Genomic DNA, 18,922 nt, shown 5'->3' on the forward strand with positions numbered 1-18,922 from the left:
TCTCTGGGCCCAAGGCCTGCCCTCTGGTGGCGGGCTTTCAAGTCACCCTGTCCCCAGAAGCCCCAGCACCACCACCCTGTGGCACCCCAGGGCCCCTCCCCCAGGTGCTGACTCTGAGGGCCGAAGGGCAGGGCCGGGACAGGCGAGCCTCCAGGCCGACGGATGGATGACAGGGAGGACCCGCCCCCCCCCAGGAATGTTCAATAAAAGTTCCGCGGAGCAGTGGGGAGAGTGTCAGCGAGAGACGAGGGTTGGGCTGGGGCTCGGCTGGGCAGGAGGTCCAGCAAAGGGTTCCTTCCAGGGAAAGCAAACAGCACTGCGGCCCGTCCAGGCCCAGCAGAGGACAGCTCCATTCTCAGGGAGTGACTTCCTTTGTGTCTCCCTCCTCCCTTTCCTTCCACCCCCCCCCTCCCCTTCCCTTCCTGCTTCTCAGACTGCGGAGATGCTTTCTACAGGCCCCTCTGCACACCTTTCCTCCTTCCCCCGCCTGGCACTGGACATGGGCTGCCGCCAGGAGGGTCTGGTGGAGGTGGCCGCTGGCTTCGCTGCCCCGAGAGCGGAGCTGGATGCAGGGCCTCGGAGCCTGGGCTGGGCGCCCACGGCCCCGGCCCGCCCTGTCGGAGCCTGTCCCCCGACTCCACCCACCGGGCCAGCCTTCAGGGACTGAGGGTCTCTGTTGGCAGCCTGGCCCTGGGACGCCTGTCCGGTCTGGCGTCTGTCTCCCTAACCCCGCGGCAGCGTGTCCACCGCAATGTCACAAACCACACAAGCCCTGGGGTCGTGTAGAGAAGCCTTCATTCGTTGTGCAAGTGCAAGTCCCAACACCAGGGTCCCACGCTGTCCTCCCCGGAGGGCAGGAACGAGCCGCCCACCAGAGCCCACCACCTCATGGCCCCAGGCCGTACCCAGGGAGTCAGCGCGTGCCCTGGCGGCAGGTGAGCGGGGCCCTCCTGCTGCTGCATGGGCTGAAGGAACAGGACTTCCCGGCCCGGTCTGGGCACGAGGCTCCTGCTTGGCTGAGCGCGTGTGTGGTTGGGGGACCGCAGAGTGGTTCCCCGGGGGCGCCCACCCACGTGGCCCTGGGGTCCGGGCGGCCGCCTGGCCGTGGGCTACACCCGTGCCACGGGGGGCGGAGGCTGGCCAAGCTGCCACAGCATGTGAGCCACGAGGCCTCCTGCGGGGATGGAACAGGTCAGGACAGGCCGGCCCAGGTGACCCTGGCCCTACTTCTGTCCCTGGAAGACCTCGGGCTGAGGCTGTGGACGAGGACCTGTCACAGGCTTGCCACGCCCAGGCCCCTGCCCCGTGGCCTCTGGCCTCGTGGAAGGAGGGCGGGGAGGGACGGGACGCCTTGTGGCGGGGAGGAAGAAGATGCTGAGCAGAGAGACGGGCAGGGGGAGGCCACAGGTTCGGGCAGCGGGGGCGGGCAGCGAAGCCGCGGGGGGCAGGAGGACGACGGGCCGGGAGCGGGCGGCGGGCGGGCCTCTCAGGCGGGCTGGAGGCCCGCGGACTTGGGCTGCGCCCTGCGGGCTGCCAGCTCCGACAGCTTCTTCAGCCGCTTCTTCAGCTCCAGCGGGAACTTCTCGTAGCACCTCTTACACACGGGCTTCATGTCGAACTCCACGAACTTGTTCCTGGGGAGGAGGGGCAGCGGCCAGGAGAGCCGGGGTCTCCTCGGACCCCCGGCCCAGAGCCCACCACCTCCCCCTGCCGCAGCCTGTGTCCCCCGCCAGCCGGCCAGGTCCGGGGGGCACCTTCTGGCCGGACGCCATGGGAGACGAGGAGATGGGCCTCCAGGCCTCCCTTTCTGCCTAGAGACTTCTCTTGAATGCGGCAACTCCAGAACCTTCCCTCTTGTCCTCAGAAGCCGGGCCGCACCTCCCCTCCCCTCCCCGCTCCAGCTGGCCTTCCCCCCTCGGCCTCCTAGGTGAGGTCTGGCTCCTCTGGCTCTGAGCGCGCTGCTCCCTGAGCAGGAGCGTCCTTCCCTCCCAGAGGCCAGCGCCCTTCCGAGTGCTGGAGGGCCGTGTGACTCTTCCTCCCTCTGTGCCCTGGGGGGGTCCCTGGACCTGCCTTCTCGGGGCTGGGGCTGCCCCTGCTCCCACTGCATCCCCAGGGAAGGTCCAATGAAGAGAAGAGCCCGTGGCAAGCCGACTCCAACCCAAGCCCCCAACGGGCCCCAGGAGGAGGGAGGGGGACGCCCTGCAGGTCTCCGCCCCCCTTGGCCCCCGACCCCCGGGAGCCAGCACGACTTACTTCAGGGTGAGCCGGCTGTTGCAGGTGGAACAGGAGAAGCAGTGCACACACCAGGCCTTGTTGAGGGCCGACACCACTGTGCGGGGCAGATGGGGGCTTAGCGGCGCCCCCAGGCCAGCCACAGGCCCAGCTGTGCACACGGAGGGCCAGCTGGGCGCGCAGCTGCAGGACCCACAGCCCAGAGAGCGCGGGGGAACGGGGCCTGGGGTGGGAAGGGGGCACGGGGACAGAGGGGCCTTACCATCGCCCTCGATCACGTGGCTGCAGGTGTAGCAGACGTCCCCGAAGAGCTGTGGACAGAGCGGGTGTTAAACACGCTGCAGGCATTCGTGCCCCCAGCCCGGGGCCAGGGGTGTGGCCCCCACCCGCCCCCCGCCCCCCCCCAAGGGGCAGCTCTCATCAGCCACCTGGGCCTCTTGCCAGGGCACAGCCTCAGGCCTGAGGGCCCATCAGAACTACCCCCTGGGAAAGACAGCAGGTGGAGGCATTGCTCCCCCTAAGGCCCCTTTGCTCCCGCCCGTGTCCTGAGAAGTGTGGGCAAGGCAGTAACCCTGTCCTCTGTGCCAGAACAGCTGGGCAGCTTTGCCAGGCCTGGCAGGGGGGAGGAGATGGTGGTACACGTCACCCCGAGAGCCCAGGACTTCACACTGCCATCTCATTCAGTGCCCGGGGCAGGCCTGGGCCACAAGGCACGTTTCTCAAATGGGGACACGGAGGCCCAGAGGGCTGCCCCGGTCCCGAGACCCTGAGCTCACCGGCCTGGCCTCAGCACCCACGGCGGGGCCCCGGGGGCCGCCCCATGTCCTCTCCTGCCACTCACACAGCCCGCGCCCTGCCGGCTCCCCGCAGCCCCCGCCTCCCCTGCCCCGGGCCCTACCTGGTTGTAGTGGGTCTCACAGTAGGCCAGGCCCTTCTTCTCATAGTGCCGGTGGCCCAGGAACGGCTTCTCACACTTGGCGCAGACAAAGTGCTGGGGGGGGTGTGGGCACGGAGGGCAGCATCAGGCCTGGAGCGACCTCCCAGCGCACAGCCAGGAAGCGGAGGCTGGTGGGCGGGGGGCCTCGCTGGGCTGACACCTCCACGGACTGCTCCTGGTCAGCAGACCCCACCCCTTCCCTGATGCCCGGTGGCGCTGCACCCGCCCCGGGCCCACGGGGCGCCCTCGGCCCCCGTGTCGGCGCTGGCGAGGAGCCCGGGCCGTGGCGGGCTGCACCGTCTGCCTCTGGCGCCCACCTCTACAGGCCCAGAGTCCCCGGACACGCCTTCCGCCCGTGGAGGCTGCGGCGTGTGAGGATTCACCCTCCCCCGGGGGGCCGGGGGCCGCGCCAGGACCCTCGCAAACAGGCCGCCCAGGGCAGAGACTGCGGGACACAGAGCTGGCCCGGTCACGGGCTTGCACGCCTCCCTGCCAGGTGGTGTCCCTAAGGCCATCAGAGCCCCCGGCGCAGGGGTGAGTGTTCCCGGACAGCCGGCCGGACACACCTGAGCACCTTGCCTGCAGGTGGGCCAGACACGCAGCCACTTCCGTCAACCACAATCCCACAGGGCACCCCGGGCCAGTGTCCCCAAGGTGTTCCCATGACTTTGGAATCCTCTAGAAGGCCAGGATGGGGAGGGAGGGAGGGGGTGTGCCTGCGCGGCCATGGCCTGTGGGCTCAAGTCTCCTGGGTCCCGTGGACAGACCTGTCCCAGACCAGGGGTGAGGAGGGGTAGCACCCACGAGGAAGGTGCCCGCTGGGAGCCGGCCACGTGGCCTGGGGGCTGGAGGGCATGTGGAGGGGCTTCGGGGCCAGGCTGGCTGGGGACGGGAGCCGGGGCGCCCACCTGCTGTCCGGGCTGGCCTCGCTCACCTCCACGTGCCACTGCTTGCCCAGCGCGTTGACCACACGGCCCTCGATGGGCCGGCGGCAGGCCCCACAGATGGGGACACCCATCTTGTCATGGCAGGGCAGGCAGTAGAGCTCGCCCTTCAGCTCGCGGGCCTCTGCAGTCAGCTCCTTCCTGGAAGACAGCGTGAAGCCCCCGGGTGACCACCCTGCCCTTCCGTGGCCTGTCGTGCTGGGAGGGTCACCCCAGCCCCTCAGCGCCAGGGAAGCAGCTTCCTGAGACACGCCCGCCACCTCCACCCCCACCAGCTCGGTCCCAGCAGAGCGCCCGGGACAGGCGCCGCTTTCATCTCTGCTCGAGGCTTCCTGTGCCCCAGACGGGCCCCGGGGCACAGGATTCCCGCCCGGCCCTTGCAGAAGGCGGCCTGTGTCCGGCACAGATCTGTTCCCCGGGCCCCCGCCCTCCAGACCAGACTGGGCGTCTGGGACCGGCACTAGGGGATGGCTCCGTGGCCTCTCCTTCCTCCCTCATCCGCCCCACCTCACGCTCACCCTCCGCACCTGTGATTCCCTCCTCTCGGCTTCACCGGGGGGGCCCAGCCCTCCCTCACCCACCCTCACCTGTGAGTCCTCCCATCAGCCCCCCCTGAGAGACGCGTTTCCTGCAGCAGTGCCCTCCCGGACCCATTCTACCTGCCCCTGCACCCCACTCTCCGGACGCCCCTCTCTGCCCCCCTGGTGCTCCCCTCCCGCCCCGTCACTGCCCCGGGCGGCCGGCCCCCCTCCACCCGGCTCTCCACCTTCCCGGTCCGCCGGGCCCCGGCTGTGCCCCTACCCGCAGTGGGTGCAGCTGAAGTGGTCCGGGTGGTGGGCATCATTCCTGAACATGAGGGGCTGCTCGTCGATGACCAGGTGGCAGCGCTGACAGATGTACTTGCCCAGGCCCTTGGCCTTCTCACGGTTGTGGCAGGGTCGGCACAGGTGCCTGTGAGAAGTGAGCTGGCGGTCAGGGGCAGAGGCGCTCCTCTTCCTCCCCAGGCAGCCTGGGCCACCTCCCTGGAGAAGACGCCCCCAGCCCCCGCCCGCAGCTTGAACGGACGCCTGCCGGGAAGCCTCGGGGGCTCAGCTCGGTGGTCCAGAAAAGCAAGCTACCAGTCCTGCGGCCGGGAAGGCCACGGGTGCACCCTCTAAAAGGAGCCTCTGCACGGGGCAAAGACCAGAAGGAAACACGGCAGCATGCTGGTGTTTGCCGTGTTTGGACAGTACAGCAACTGTGGTGCTTTTCTTCTTTACGCTTTTTCTGCGCCTAGGACATCGTGTGTGGACGAGAGCAGACGTTTCATGGACATTTGCCGAAAAATTCATTTTATTTTTCAAATGTCTTTTAACACACACGAGTAACCGTATAGTGACTTTCGTGCCCAGCCCAGGGGCCAAGGAGTGCCAGGCCCGTTGGGCCTGCACGCCTGCTTCCTCAGGGGTCGGCCCGACAAAGAGGAACCCGGACGTCTACAGGCTCTCTCTGTCTCCAAAGACAGGCGCAGCTGTGTCAGATGGAGGCCCCCAGACCCAGGAACTGTCATCACAGAGTCTTTTTTGTGAAGACCTCAGAGGAATTTCTGGTGCTACTCCCTCCATTGGGCCACAGCTGCGGTCTCCACCGAGAGAGAAATCAACATGGTTTCTGTTTCCTTGGGCCTCAAAGGCGGCAGCAATTTAGATTCAGGGTTCCCCGGGCGAAGACGCACAAAGGCCCCAGTGCACTGCTCCCATCCCCCACCTGCCACCCAGTCTGCAAGTGCTCTCAGCATCCGGGCCCTCCTTCCCTCCCTTTCCAGGTCCCCAACCCACTCTCACCAGCCTCCCGGCCACCTGATACCGGTGTGGGCCTCTGTTAGAGGCAGGTCAGGGAGTCCACTTAAGCGATGGACTCTCAGACTCAGGAACCCCCAAGCGGGTGTGGTGGGCAGATCCTAGGTGCCAGGGCAGACAACTCAGCATCCACGCCCTTGACCGCAGTGCCTCCTACCGCGTTTGGGTCTGGACCGCCCTGTGCTTGCCCTGAGTGTGTCCTAGCTCCCCGGGGTGAAGGGCAAGGGGCCCAAGGGAGTGCCCAGCAGCCGCCTGCTAAGCCGCTGACCAGCTCCCAGCTGTGCTCTTCTGGACCCTGTGTGCCCCACCCAGGGCAGCGGCTCAGGACAGGTCTTCTGATGCGTACGTGGGTGAATGGTTGTAAAAGACAAGAAGGGAAGGACGGCGGGCGTCATCTCCCCACGACGACGTGGCCACCGAGACTGGAAGGTCGCCTCCTGGCCTGGGACCCCCGGCTCACTCTACCGGCCCAGGGGCCACAGACGTGGCCCGTGGCTTCAGTCCCCATCTCCCTTCCGTCCCCAGATCCCTGAAGCCCAGTGGGTTCTCCCCGCCCCACTCTCCCCCAGACACCCCGTGCCCCAGCCCCATCCCAGGCCTCCTGCCACAGCGGGGCCTCGCCACTCCCACGCCTGCCGCCTACTGCGTCTCTGCCACAGACAGGGCATTTATTCCCTACAACCCTACTCCAATCCTGGTGACTCGTCTTCAGCAGTAGGACAACTTGCAACCCATACGGAACGCCTTTTGTTTCAAAGATATAGAAAGTAGCGCAACTCCTCAAAATTCTGTTGCAACAGTCAGTGCCCTTAAAACCACTGCCATCAGTCACCCGACAGCAGCCAGCCAGACTCCCACATTTCAAGTCACCGTGAGCCAATTCTCCCAGACAGCCACCCCAGGCCACAGCGGGGAGGGGGGCCGCACACCCCACCGGCTCCCAGGCATGACAGAACTGCACAGTCCCGCTCTCTTGACGGAACCCCAGACGGGAAACATCTTTTCAGCAGACCTGATCCCAGCACCAGATCTAAGGGCAACCTGCAGAATTTTTTCCCAGGTAGAATGAAGATGGAACCTAAGAATTTTACCACTGAGCTGCAACAGAAGAAGAGAACAAAACACACACGCGTACAGCCTGAGTTTTAGAGTGACACACGCTTGAGTCCAAATGCGGGCTCGGCCACCCCACTGGTTTGTCGTTGGCCAGTTACCGCACCTCTCTGAGCCCCAGTTTCCTCGTCTGTAAAATGGGCAGTAATCCCAAGTGCACGGGATTGTGCGAAAGAAATTCAGACATTTCAGACAGTACTTGTGGCAGGTACTTCCCAGTGATGGCTGTGTACATCTTTCAACATTGTAACTAAAAAGTTTTTTAATGTCTTTTGAAATTAGGAATGGTGATTCGGTTCCCTGTGTCACCGGACGCATCATTTCGGGAAAGACGGGGAGAACCAAGCTCTGCTGGAGCCGTCTCAGGAGCAGCCACTGTCAACATCCAAACGCCCCGCAGACTCCCGGACTCCCAGGAGGAGCTGTGGGGCAGGTGGGCGGCGGGCCGCAGCGACCCTCTTCCCAGGCTTCCCGTCCAGAGGAGGAGCCCACACAGGCGAGGGCCAGGCCTCCGGGTCCCCACAGGCACAGACAGCGCCCCATTATGAGGCAGCCTGCAGCTGGGCCCCGCTCAAGATAAAGGCTGTGATTTATTCCGCACACCCAAGCGGGGCCTCATTATATGGGGCAGGACACAAGGACCCTAAGCAAGCGTCCTGAAAGAGTCCCCTCTCATTGGACCGAACAAGACTCCTCGGCCTCCCACCCTCCCCATTCACAAGACCCCCTCTGCCGATGGCCAGTGCGGGTTTGGGCGCCCAGGCCCGTTGCCATGGCGGCCAGCCCCTCCCTGGCCCCCTCCCCCACCCCACCCCAGGAAATTACCCTGATCTGAAATGTCCTGTTGTGTCTGTCGGTCCCAGCCAGGCCTCCCACCCGGCCGGCGCCCACTCTGCGGCTTCGAAGACGGTCGCACACTCGGCCTCTGTGACGCTCGGTGGCCCAGCTGGGGGCAGGGGGGTGGGGGGGGGACGGCTGGGACACACTGGAATATTCACGGCCCAGCGGCAGCAGAGGCAGCCAGAGGAGTGGCCCACCACACAGGGGACCCCTCAGGAATGAAGCGGCCTTTCAGGGCCCGAGGGGCTGCAGCCTCGCCTCCTCTCCTTAAATAGCCAGCCGGCCTCCAGCACAGCTGCACGGAGCCCACCACCCACCCACAGGCTGCAGCCCACCTGCCGCCCCAGACCCGCCGAGAGAGGTAAGGGCAGGGCCTGGCGGGGCGGGCGGGGAGCTCAGGCCCAGCGGAGGCAGAGGCGGAGCAGGGCAGGGACGCGAGCCCAGCCCCGTCCCTCAGAAGCCTCTCTGTGGTCGGGCTACGACCTAGTTATCCAGGCCGCCCGGTCTGCATGAGAGCGGCGCACAGGCAGCGTTCCCCTCTCACTGTCGGGGCTTTTAAAGGAAGGGTGAGCGCCCGGCCTGCGGTCCCACGGCTGCAGTGACAGCCCCCGGGCGCCTCACCTCGAGCCAGGCGGCTCCGGGAGGGGCCGGAGGAGGAGTCAGGAGGGAGAGGTGCTGGCGGCGCCGATGCCGGGAGACGGCCACCTCGGCCACCTCCCGCCACCAGGCCCGCCCATGTCCCCTCCGCGCAGGCCAAGCCCGGCGCCTGACCCACGGCCGGGGCCCCAACCCCCCCAGGCCCGGGCCAAACTCCGCGCACCCCAGTCGCCCTGGCCGAGCAGAGCGACACGTCGAGGGGCAGCGAGTGCGGGCACTTCTAGGGACCCGCGGAGGGGAGCAGGCGCCACTGAGGACCACACGGCGGGACCAGCACCAAAACTCCTAACGTGGCGGAGGGCGAGAGAAACCCCGACAAACCAGAAACGGCCTGAAAGCATTCTGAAACCAAGTCTGCGCCCCCAGAGAGAGCGCGGTGCACGCAGCCTTCAGGGGTGGGAGGCGGAGGGCACGGGGCGGGAGCAGAAAGCAGGCGCTGGCCCGTTCACCAGGTGCCACCTGGGCAGGCACGCGGGGCCCACGCTCGGTTCGCTGCTCTGCCGTCACCACTGTGCTGCTTTTTGAACACGGGTGGTGCAAACTGTGTCGCTGGTCCTGGGGCCAGGCCCCCAGGGGCGCCGCTGAGCCGGGGAGGAAACTCCAGCACAAGCTCTAGCATCCGGGAGCTGCCAGCCTCCAGGAGAAAGGCAGGTGGAGGTGTTGGCTGTCCCCGCCGGGTCTTCCTGACCTGACTTCCTACTCCAAGGCCGTCACCCGGCCAAGTGACCCTGGGCAAGTTGGCGGATGCTGAGCCTCCGTTTCCTCATCTGTAAAATGAGGCAACGGACGCCTGCCCCTCAGAACTGGGGTGCGGTGTCCACACAGGCCCGCTGCCTCATGCCGGCCAGAGGAGGTGGTCAGTACCTGTGAGTGGCCCTCACGGAGGGGCACGACTGCACCGCCGCGGGGCACAGCCCGGGCCCGAGGTCAGCCCAGAGCGGAGGGCACCCAGCTCAGCCCCTCCCCATCCCCAGGTTTCCAACAGGACCCCTCCCTCACTTGGCCTCCAGACCACCACCCCCCCCCCCCGTCAAGTCACACACACCTGGACCAACAGGCAATAATCCCTGTATCAGAATTTCAGGCAGCCTGAACCACTCTGGAGCCAGGAGACATCATCTGGCCAGGGGAACTGCCCTGGACCCCTTCAATAATTAAAATGCGATATGATCGGGCAAGCGCCCGCCCTCTGCTTGTGGACGACTGGCCAGATGCTCTCTGCCACTCAGCCACAGCCATCTGTGGGGAGGGAGGAGCCCAGGGCCCCCGGTGGTGGTGAATGAGGCATGAAGCTGCTGCCCGGCCCGACAGCCCCTCGTCCCCGCAGTCTGGACCACCCTCCCTCCCTCTACTATGGGAACCCACGGCTGGGGACGGCACCCAGCCTCCTCCTCAGGGCTGACGTCCCCACGCTGTCGGGGCACCTGTCAGCCCCTGCCAGGGCTATTATCATGGGCATGAAAGCGGAGGCCTAAGAGCCAGGGGAAGCTTGCAGACAAGTTGCCCCACGTCCTGCTGCTCGGCGGGACACGCCGCTGCGCAAGCTGCTCCTCCCCGCTTCCTGCCGCCCCCCTGCAGCCCAACCGCACAGGCAGGGAGTGGAGGTGTCGGGAGGCGGGGCTTCAGGGGAGCCCCAGAAGCTGCGCTGCAGGCAGGGGTGCGCTAGGCGGAAACCCCAGGGCGTGAGAAGGCCCTGGCAGCCACCTCCCCGACCCCCGCTCGGGGCTGTGGCCTGTGTGGGGTGTGGACAGAGGGCGCTCTGGCCCGGCTGTCCTGCCTTCTCCTGCCCACACCCCCGGGTCCCAGGCCTGGCGAGGGAGGCGGGGTGTTAGGGACCTTCCCTCTCCTTTCTGGATCTCCCGAGCTGAACAAAATCAAAATAGGAATCTGTTACTCTGTCTGCTGGGGCGGCAGCAAGGGTGACCCACTCAGACCTGGGGTCGGCAGACAGAAATGGCTTGTTACCAAGGCCAGCAGGGCTCCGAGCTGCGCGGCCCCTCAGGTGTAGGTACACCAGGCGGGCGAGGCCAGGCAGAGACAGGCCGCCTCCCTGGGCCCCGGGCCTCTCTGGGGCTGCAGATCTTGGCCAGAAAACCCTGGCAGGTCTCTCTACCTCTGGGAAAAATGGCTCTTCCTCTCCTGGGAAAGAATCCGCCTCCTGGTAGTTAAACTACCCTGGGTGGTAAAATACCCGCTGCAGGCCTGGGGCCCAAGGGCTTTCTAAAACACAGGTCTCCACTCATTAAGATGCCTAACGTGGGGCTGGTGGGCTAAGTCCAGAAAGTTCAAGAGACCTTGGGATCCAGGCCCGGATGTGCCAGCAGACAGAGCAGGCCTCTGCCCCCCTGACACTCTGACACTGCATTCCCAGCCAGGCCCTCCTGTGGCGGGTGCCGGGCGCCGGGAGAACTGGGGAGCCCGGTGGGCAGGCGGGTCAGGGAGGGGTACGCAGGGTTCTCCCGAGGCTGAAGAGGAGCTGGCCGAGCTCCACACACCGGGCCCTCAGGAACAGGTGACCCGGCCACCCACCCATGAGAAGTGGGGCTCAGGGGCCCCATGCACCCCGCCCCTCAGACAGCACACGGGGGAAAGGGACAGAAAACGTGGGTCTCCTCCCTCCGCCCTTGCACCCCCCGCAGAGCGTCAGACAGACGGGTCGCCATGCTCTCCCTGTGGTGCTGACTCCAGCCCCCAGGCCTGAGAGGGGGCCTTCCGGGTCACCAGGGTCCAGCCAGGGCCCTCGCACGCCCTGTAGGGACGTGGCTGCAGAGTGGGGAGCCAGCCCCAGCCGCAGGTTAGCACCCAGTCCCTGCTTTTGGTTTTGCTTCCTGCTGGAGTGCAGAGAGCCTGTGACGCCTGCCCACCCCCAGCTGGACCCAGGAGGTGTCCTCAGTGGCCCCCGAGGCAATGCCGAGCATGGAACAGGGTCGGGGTCGGCAGGTACCGCAGGCTTCCGAGGGCTCACGTCTGCAGAGGGTGACAGCCCGCCGGTCGCAGGCTCTCCGGGGCCTGTCTGCTTGTTCCCTCCAGGCTCAGCCCCGGGCTCGACCTCCAGCCAAAGCATGGATGGCCTCGAGGTGGCTTCCCCAGGCCTGATGGCCAACTCCTCCCTGGCCCCCCCGGAGCACTGTGGCCAAGAGACGCCCCTGGAGAACGTCCTCTTTGCCTCCTTCTACCTCCTGGATTTCATCCTGGCTTTTGTTGGCAACTCCCTGGCCCTGTGGCTCTTTGTCCGGGACCACAAGTCCGGCACCCCTGCCAACGTGTTCCTGATGCACCTGGCCGTGGCTGACCTGTCCTGCGTGCTGGTCCTGCCCACCCGCCTCGTCTACCACTTCTCGGGGAGCCACTGGCCGTTTGGGGAGATCCCGTGCCGGCTCACCGGCTTCCTCTTCTACCTCAACATGTACGCCAGCATCTACTTTCTCACCTGCATCAGCGCGGACCGCTTCCTGGCCATCGTGCACCCCGTCAAGTCCCTCAAGCTCCGCAGGCCCCTCCACGCCCACCTGGCCTGCGCCTTCCTCTGGGTGATGGTGGCCGTGGCCATGGCCCCGCTGCTGGTGAGCCCACAGACGGTGCGGACCAACCGCACGGTGGTCTGCCTGCAGCTGTACCGGGAGAAGGCCTCCCAGCACGCCTTTGCGTCTCTGGCCGTGGCCTTCACCTTCCCGTTCGTCACCACGGTCACCTGCTACCTGCTCATCATCCGCAGCCTGCGGCAGGGCCCGCGCGTGGAGCGGCGCCTCAAGAACAAGGCGGTGCGCATGATCGCCGCGGTGCTGGCCATCTTCCTGGTCTGCTTCGTGCCCTACCACGTCCACCGCTCCGTCTACGTGCTGCGTTACCGCGGCCACCGCACCTCGTGCGCCGCCCAGCGCGCGCTGGCGCTCGGCAACCGCGTCACGTCCTGCCTCAGCAGCCTCAACGGCGCCCTCGACCCCGTCATGTACTTCTTCGTGGCCGAGAAGTTCCGAGACGCCCTGTGCAGCCTGCTGTGCGGCAAGAGGCTCGCGGGGCCGCCCCCCAGCGCCGACGGGAAGACCAACGAGAGCTCGCTGAGCGCCAGGTCGGAGCTGTGAGCCGGCGGCCACCGCCTCCTCCCCAAGGGCCACCCCTCAGACTCACCCCCGAGGAGGAGCCCGCCTCCGCCCCAAGCGGCCCCCGAGGAAACAAACTGCAGCCTCAGCGGGCCACCGCCACCTGCTCCGAGGCCCGAACGCATCACCCGGCGCTGAGTTCTGTCTTCTCTGCCACGCAAATCCCTGAACAGGGAGAACAGAAGGGACCAGCCGGCCACCCCCCTGCGGAGACTGGCCCTGCTCACTCACAGCTACAAGACACTCAGCAGCTTCACCCCCTGCTGCGGGGGCAAGGAGGCCAGAAACATTCCTGCACAATGAGCGTCTTTCTTTCCCAAGTGCCGCCTGCCTGCGAGGTTCCCGGCCTCCTTCCCCCGACAGAGACAGAAACGCGCGGCGGTGAAGCTTTGCAGAGAGGACGCGGGAGACAGCTGCAAACGGCCCACCGGAAGAGGGGGCACTGGAAGCTGGGGGGCGGGGGGGGGCGTCTAAAGGTTTTCTCTCAAGTGCAAGGTGCTTTGAGGTCCCTTTGTGGCACCTTTGCCAAAGGACTCTGCGTCTAGGGGACACAAGCTATAAATTAGAACCCAACACTGTAGGCACATTTCAGGGTGGTCACCAGGTGACAGCCAGCAACACGGGCGGGGCCTGTGAGGCACGTCAGCTCTCCATCCCTCCTGCCAGACACCCACACACAGACCTGCATGTGCCCGACAATCCCCAGGGCTTCTCGGCAGCTGCCCAGTGCCTCCCGAGTCCCGGTGGAACACACGCTATGGGTGGGCGGTCACAGGGAGCTGAGCTTTGTCACCGCCGGGCGGCGGGGAGGGCAAGGCCCGGCCTGTGAACCCGGCTCCCACTAACCCAGACCCAGCACGGGCAGAGCCCCACTCCTTCCCAAGAGGCTTCCACCAATCCTGGCGGGCCAAGCTTTGAGCTGTTTTGCTCATAGGGTGGCCTGATCGCCCTCACCGGTCCTTTTTTGTACTTGATTATACTGATCATAAACATAACCGTACTTTAATAACTGAAGGTTATTCTGTTTGATTAACACAACTCCCTCCCCAGAACTTTTCTTCCCTCTGACCCAAGAACGGCAAAGCGGAGGCAAAGGCAGCAGTGTGGACTGTGGGTCTGGGGGCCCTACGGTGGGCCTGCCCCGCGCAGACTCTGAAGTTCTGCCCCGTGGGCTTCAGAGCGCCGACCTGGGCTGGAGGGTGCGCGTAGGGGCCCCGCGCTCCTTGCATCACAGCGATACTTTACTTTCCTGAGCACGTCCAGCCTCTTCCGGATTTTTCCAGCAGAGCACCGGAGCAGGGGCCCCAGCATGAGCTGCGGCTCAGGCCCACACCCGGCAGGTGACCCCACGGACCAGCATGGGGACCGCCCCCGCCCCGCTGCACTGTCTGCTCCCCGATGGTCTCTCAGATCCGCACCCACCACCCGGGCTGCTACCGAGTGCTCTGCAGACACCAAGACGGACAACACGTGTCTCTGGTGGGGCAGGCAGATGGGCGAGATCGCTACGGCAGCGTCAGGAAGGGGAGCTCGACCGGCACCAGAGAATGTGACAAGTGCCCGGACAGGGGAGGGCATGGGAGGCAGACCGCTAGGGCATGCTAACGAGGCCGGCCTGCTCTTCCCTGAGGCCTGGCTGTCGGCAGAGGGGAAACTCGCAGTCGCTTGGTTGGTTGGGCTCTGTGGCACTTGGGGTGCCTTCTGGACACCACGTGGAGCTGGCATGTGGGCAGTGGGGTATGCGGGGAGAGGTCTGGGGGGGAGGCGGACATCTGCATCGCCCAGCACACACTCACCATGTGAGGCAGCGGGACTTTGGGCCCAGGGCAGAGCCCCAGGGGAGCCCAACACGGAGAGACGGGCGGAGGAAAGTGAGCCAGGAGAGGAGAGGGCCAGCGCAGCCGTGAAGTAGGAGGAGACTCCCAGAACACGGGGGCCTGGGTGCCCAGAGAGGAGCGGGAGCTGCCGCGAAGGCCGCGGGGACAACCGCCCAGCCTGGGCGGCGGGGAGCAGACGGGAGGACCCGGCTGGAGGGCTGGGGAGGGCTGCAGGGAATCGCTGTGGAAAGAAGGCTCAGAGGGTGCTTTGAACCCTGGGGGCCACCGAGCCTGAGCCGTTAGAAAGGGAGAGAGAGCGGACCAGAGCCACGAGCCCCTGCTGGAGAGGGTGTGTGGAGTGAGCAGGGCTTTGGGGTGCAGGGACACGGCCCCCACTCTGACAAGGCAGTGGGGCGGCACAGATGCCGGGCGGCAGGGGTGCCCATCCCTCGGGGAGGGGGACGGGAGGTCCTGGCTGTGGGCGTGAGGGTGCAGGGACAGTGCGGGGTGCGGGGTGGGTAGGAGGGGAGGAGAAAAGAGCAAGTCTTCGTGGAAGGTGACCGCTTAGCCTGCTGAGGAAACCTGGGCCCCAGCTGAGTGCCGTCCCTCCAGCAGCGCTCGTGGGGCGTGAGGACGGAGGTGGACGGCTGGGGTCAGCACTGAGGGTGGCCAGGCAGGCAGGACCTTGACTCAAAGCTCCTCATCCGTGAGGATGACCCACGCACCCGCTTGGGCCGCCTGTACGCTGTCAGCCTGCTCCCAGGAAGAGCCCCGAGCCTGGGTGGCCCCCGACTCACCGTCCCTCCCTCTCTCCAGGCTCCGTCCTCACCCGTACTCTGGACAGGGCTCTCCTGTCTGCCTCGCGGGGACAGGGCCACACGGCAGCCCCACCCGCAGCCTGCAGCACCTGGACCGGGCCTGGGCCTGTGACGAGGGGCCCGCCTCACCTGCCGGCGTTCTTCACGAAGCCCAGGTCGGCCAGCTCCGCGTCGCACAGCTCGCAGCGGAAGCACCCGGGGTGCCAGTTGTTGTTCATGGCCTTGATGACGCGGCCGATGATGAACTCGCCTGCAGGAGAGAGGTTCCTGCTCGCCTGGTGCCCTTCCCCTCCGCGGCCCCCTCCCAGAGCCGGGAGGGCGGTGCCCGCGGGAGCCCGAGGCCGGTGCTCTGAGAGGCAGGGCTCTCTGCCCACCCGCCCCCCCAGGCGGCGCCGAGGCCTGTGCGGCCCTTACCGCAGGTCCTGCAGCACGGAGCGAACAGCATCTGGAAGTCGTGTTCGCAGTACTTCCGCCCTTCGAGCTGCAAACGGGGCCAGCAGACAGGGGACAAGGAAGGCACTGTCATCCCCCGAGCTGCGCTGGCCGGTCTGCTGGGTGAGGGCCTGCCCTCGGGGAGGCTGGACAAACACCCCACTCTGTGCACCTGCTGCCACCACAGGAAGCGGGGGTGGGGGGCGGGGAGGTTTCCTGGAGGAGGTGATGAGGCGTGGAAAGGCAGCAGGGGGTGGGGGTTCCGAGAGGAGGGAATTCCAGACAGTGAGCAGCCCGTGCAAGGCCTGGAGATGGGACGGGATTGGCCTGTTCGACCTGGGGAGAGTGCAAAGCGAGGGGCCTCGAAGAAGCTGGCAACTCAGCAAGGCCAGCCCCTCAAAGGGCCACTGCCGCTTGCAGAAGATCTTGGCCCTGTTGGTCCCAGGAACAAGCTGAGGGCTGGGGGCGGAACTTCAGGCTGGGGAGGGCGGGGATGGAGTTTGAATTCTGTGTGTCCCTTGGCCCTATTTCCTGTGTGAGAAGTCCATTCCCCCAGGGGCCACAAAATACCCAGGGAAGGGACACAGAAGGAGGGACACAGGAAGCGGGGCAAGGGAGTCCTGCAGCCGCTGTCCGCATCTGTCTGGGCAAGGAGGGCCCTCACACTGGCCCCAAGAAAGCCTCTGCTTTCTTCTCCCTTGATAATTGTATTTGGTTTTCCCCTGTTCTCTAAAATGAGTGTCTTATTAAGCTGCACCTGGCTAGAGCCCTAGCCAGTGACCTGCAGAGGTGACAGGAATTTAAACTGTCATAGGCACATCCACAGCGCCCTGCCCACATCACCCCCCCCGCCAGCCCCGCCTCCATCATCGGCCAGCATTTCCCAGGAGGCACCACAGGCAACAGCAACCTCTACTCTGCCAGGCAGATCACACACCCCACAGCCATCTACCAGCCCGTCCCATCAGCTTGGAAATCTATCCAGCCTCCGAGCACTGCCCTGGTGTGCTGGTAAACATTTCACAACTGGTTCTGAGGCTGCCTTGTAGCGTTTGCCGATTTCTATGGTGTAAATATTCCCACCCGTGGTCAATTTCAAGCTACCAACAGACCTCCGCATGGAGCTGAGAAGAGACGTCAGTAGCCACCATGGTACAGTGTTTCCAGCACACAGGCATAATAACAAATCATAACCTCAAAGGCATAGCTGATCGTGAAATGTAATAGAGTAATGAGGAAGTGGTGAGTTTTGAGTTTCTGTTACCTTTGTTGTTTTTTTAAATTAATTTTTATTGGAGTATAGCTGCTTTACCATGTTGTGTTTCTACTGTACAGCAAAACGAATGTTACCTTTGTTTTTAATACAGTTTTATCTCATTGTATGTTTGTATCATTTAACTTTTAATAATGGCTGTGTTTAACAACCGGCTTGCAAGACTGCTGAAAATTTAACAATCTGCTCCTGTGACCCAGTGCAGCCCAGTGTAGGCCCCTTCACTTCCATCTGGATTACGGAAATAATCGGCTTCTGGTCCCACCTTTTCTCCTGGCTTCTGTCCCCGCCCGCACACAGTCTCTCCTCAGCATAGCAACCAGGGGTCCTTCTCTAAGGTCAGACAGACGATGTGACTCCTCCCCTCCAGACCCTGCAGTGGCTCCTGCGCCTCCCAGAATGAAAGCCTAAGGCCCCACGAAGGCCCACGGGGCCAAGCAAATCTGCCTCCCCACTCTCATCTTCTGCTGTTCCCTCTCCTTTGCTCTGCTTCCATCACACCGGCCCCCACTGCTCCTCAAATACCTGCATGCTCCAACCTCAGGGCCTTTTTGCACGTGCTGTGTCCTCTGCTGAGAGCTCTTCCTGCAGGTACACGCTGCTCCCTCACCTCCTTCAGGTCTGCTCAGACATTACCTTCCCTGATCACCCCCCGCCCCCGAGATGCCTTACAGCCAGAGCACTTAGCACCATCTGATACACGTGGGTTACGTTTACTGCCTGACCCCAGGGAGGGTAAGTGCCACCAAGGCAGGGCGTTTGCACCCCAGGGACCCCCAGCATCTGCCCAGAGGTGACAGGATGAACGGTGACTCTCCTCCAGCACCCACGGCCACCAGCAGAACACTTCACGTCTCACAGGTAAGGGATGGGGCCCCGAGGCGTGGCCAGCAAGGTTCTCAGGGAGCACCACTCGGCTCAAGGGCTGGCATGTCTGCCTCATCCTTCACAAGAGGACCACGGCCGGGCACGGCCCACAGGCTGCCCGAGGGCCGACCCTGAGCTGGGTCCGGGGCTCAGGCTCCGAGAAGGCGGCGGCGAGGGCCCCGGGAGCATCCTCACCTCGTAGAAGAGCCCCTCGGGGAAGGGCCGGAAGCATTGGGCGCACACGAAGCAGTGCTCGTGGTACAGCTCTCCGTTGCTGTTGACAATCCGCTCGGCGGGGGCGAAGCGGGCCTGGCAGCGCTGGCACACGGCATTGGCCAAGGCATTGGACATGTTACTGGGCGGGAAGAAGGAAAGGGCGGGTCAGGGCCTGAGGGCCGCACTCGATGGACACACTTTCTGGGGTGAAGACAGCGCTGTCCTCAGCCCGGGTCGGCCTTGGCACCGCAGGGACTGAGTCACACAGTCAGGGCCACGCTGCCCGGCACCGGCTTGGGTCACCCCGCTTGGCTGTCACCCATCCCTGCAGCTACCGTGTGCCTCGGACACGTTAGGTGCCAGCGCAGGCCAGGCCACGGTGGCCTTCCCAGATGACAACCGTGCGAGGCCAGCGCAGCACCTCCATCTCCCAGCTGGACAAGCGGAGGCCTGGAGAGAGTGACCCGCCCACCACCAGGGCCACAGTGGGTGGAGGCAAAGCCGACATCAGAACTCTGGGGCCCCGACCTTCCCCCACACCCTGCAGCCCCCGGTGCCCCACACAAGGGGTCAGGCACAGGCCAGGCCGTCGCCGGGCTCACGCCGGCCAGAGCAGTCACGGCTCAAGTCCGGTGATCTCACTCACGGGGCGGCCGGGGCTGGCCCTCGCTCTCCAGGCCCAGACACCCAGCCGTGGAAGGACCCTAATCACGGCCGTGGCCACGGGTTACAGGCTGTTAGATGACGGACGCACAAGCTTTCAGCAGGGTGCCCGGCCCACTGTAAGCCCGCAGAGGACGGTGCTGTGCTTGTCAGTGTCACTGACCGGGCCCCCAGG

At 65.2% G+C, this 18,922-nt stretch overlaps 2 protein-coding genes across 5 annotated transcripts in view; one reads left to right on the plus strand and one right to left on the minus strand.

Annotated features, from left to right (window-relative positions):
* Positions 1-778: 778 nt before the first annotated feature.
* The window catches only part of LIMS2 (LIM zinc finger domain containing 2), a 41,239-nt gene continuing 23,095 nt past the window's right edge, over positions 779-18,922 (minus strand). For 3 of the 4 annotated variants that reach the window (XM_082396644.1, XM_082396646.1, XM_082396645.1), the window contains exons 2-10: positions 18,064-18,223; positions 15,711-15,777; positions 15,426-15,546; positions 4,915-5,064; positions 4,104-4,254; positions 3,131-3,223; positions 2,495-2,543; positions 2,254-2,329; positions 779-1,634 (exon numbers count right to left, since the gene is read on the minus strand). In XM_082396644.1, coding sequence (XP_082252770.1) covers positions 1,487-1,634; positions 2,254-2,329; positions 2,495-2,543; positions 3,131-3,223; positions 4,104-4,254; positions 4,915-5,064; positions 15,426-15,546; positions 15,711-15,777; positions 18,064-18,219 — 1,011 coding nt within the window. In that variant the 5' untranslated portion in view covers positions 18,220-18,223 and the 3' untranslated portion in view covers positions 779-1,486. The remainder of the gene's footprint in view (positions 1,635-2,253; positions 2,330-2,494; positions 2,544-3,130; positions 3,224-4,103; positions 4,255-4,914; positions 5,065-15,425; positions 15,547-15,710; positions 15,778-18,063; positions 18,224-18,922) is intronic. The other variant, XM_082396647.1, reaches the window with a different exon arrangement.
* GPR17 (G protein-coupled receptor 17) lies at positions 5,073-15,418 on the plus strand. Its single transcript, XM_082396643.1, has one exon. The coding sequence runs from the start codon at positions 11,093-11,095 to the stop codon at positions 12,641-12,643; it is 1,551 nt and encodes a 516-aa protein (XP_082252769.1). The 5' UTR covers positions 5,073-11,092; the 3' UTR covers positions 12,644-15,418.

This window comes from Balaenoptera borealis (assembly GCF_965194805.1).
Source record: "Balaenoptera borealis genome assembly, chromosome: 6".
Classification (NCBI taxonomy): Eukaryota; Metazoa; Chordata; class Mammalia; order Artiodactyla; family Balaenopteridae; genus Balaenoptera; species Balaenoptera borealis.

Excerpts from the sequence above, each read along its gene's own strand:
- GPR17 (XM_082396643.1), top strand. The coding sequence starts at position 11,093 with ATGAGAAGTGGGGCTCAGGGGCCCCATGCACCCCGCCCCTCAGACAGC.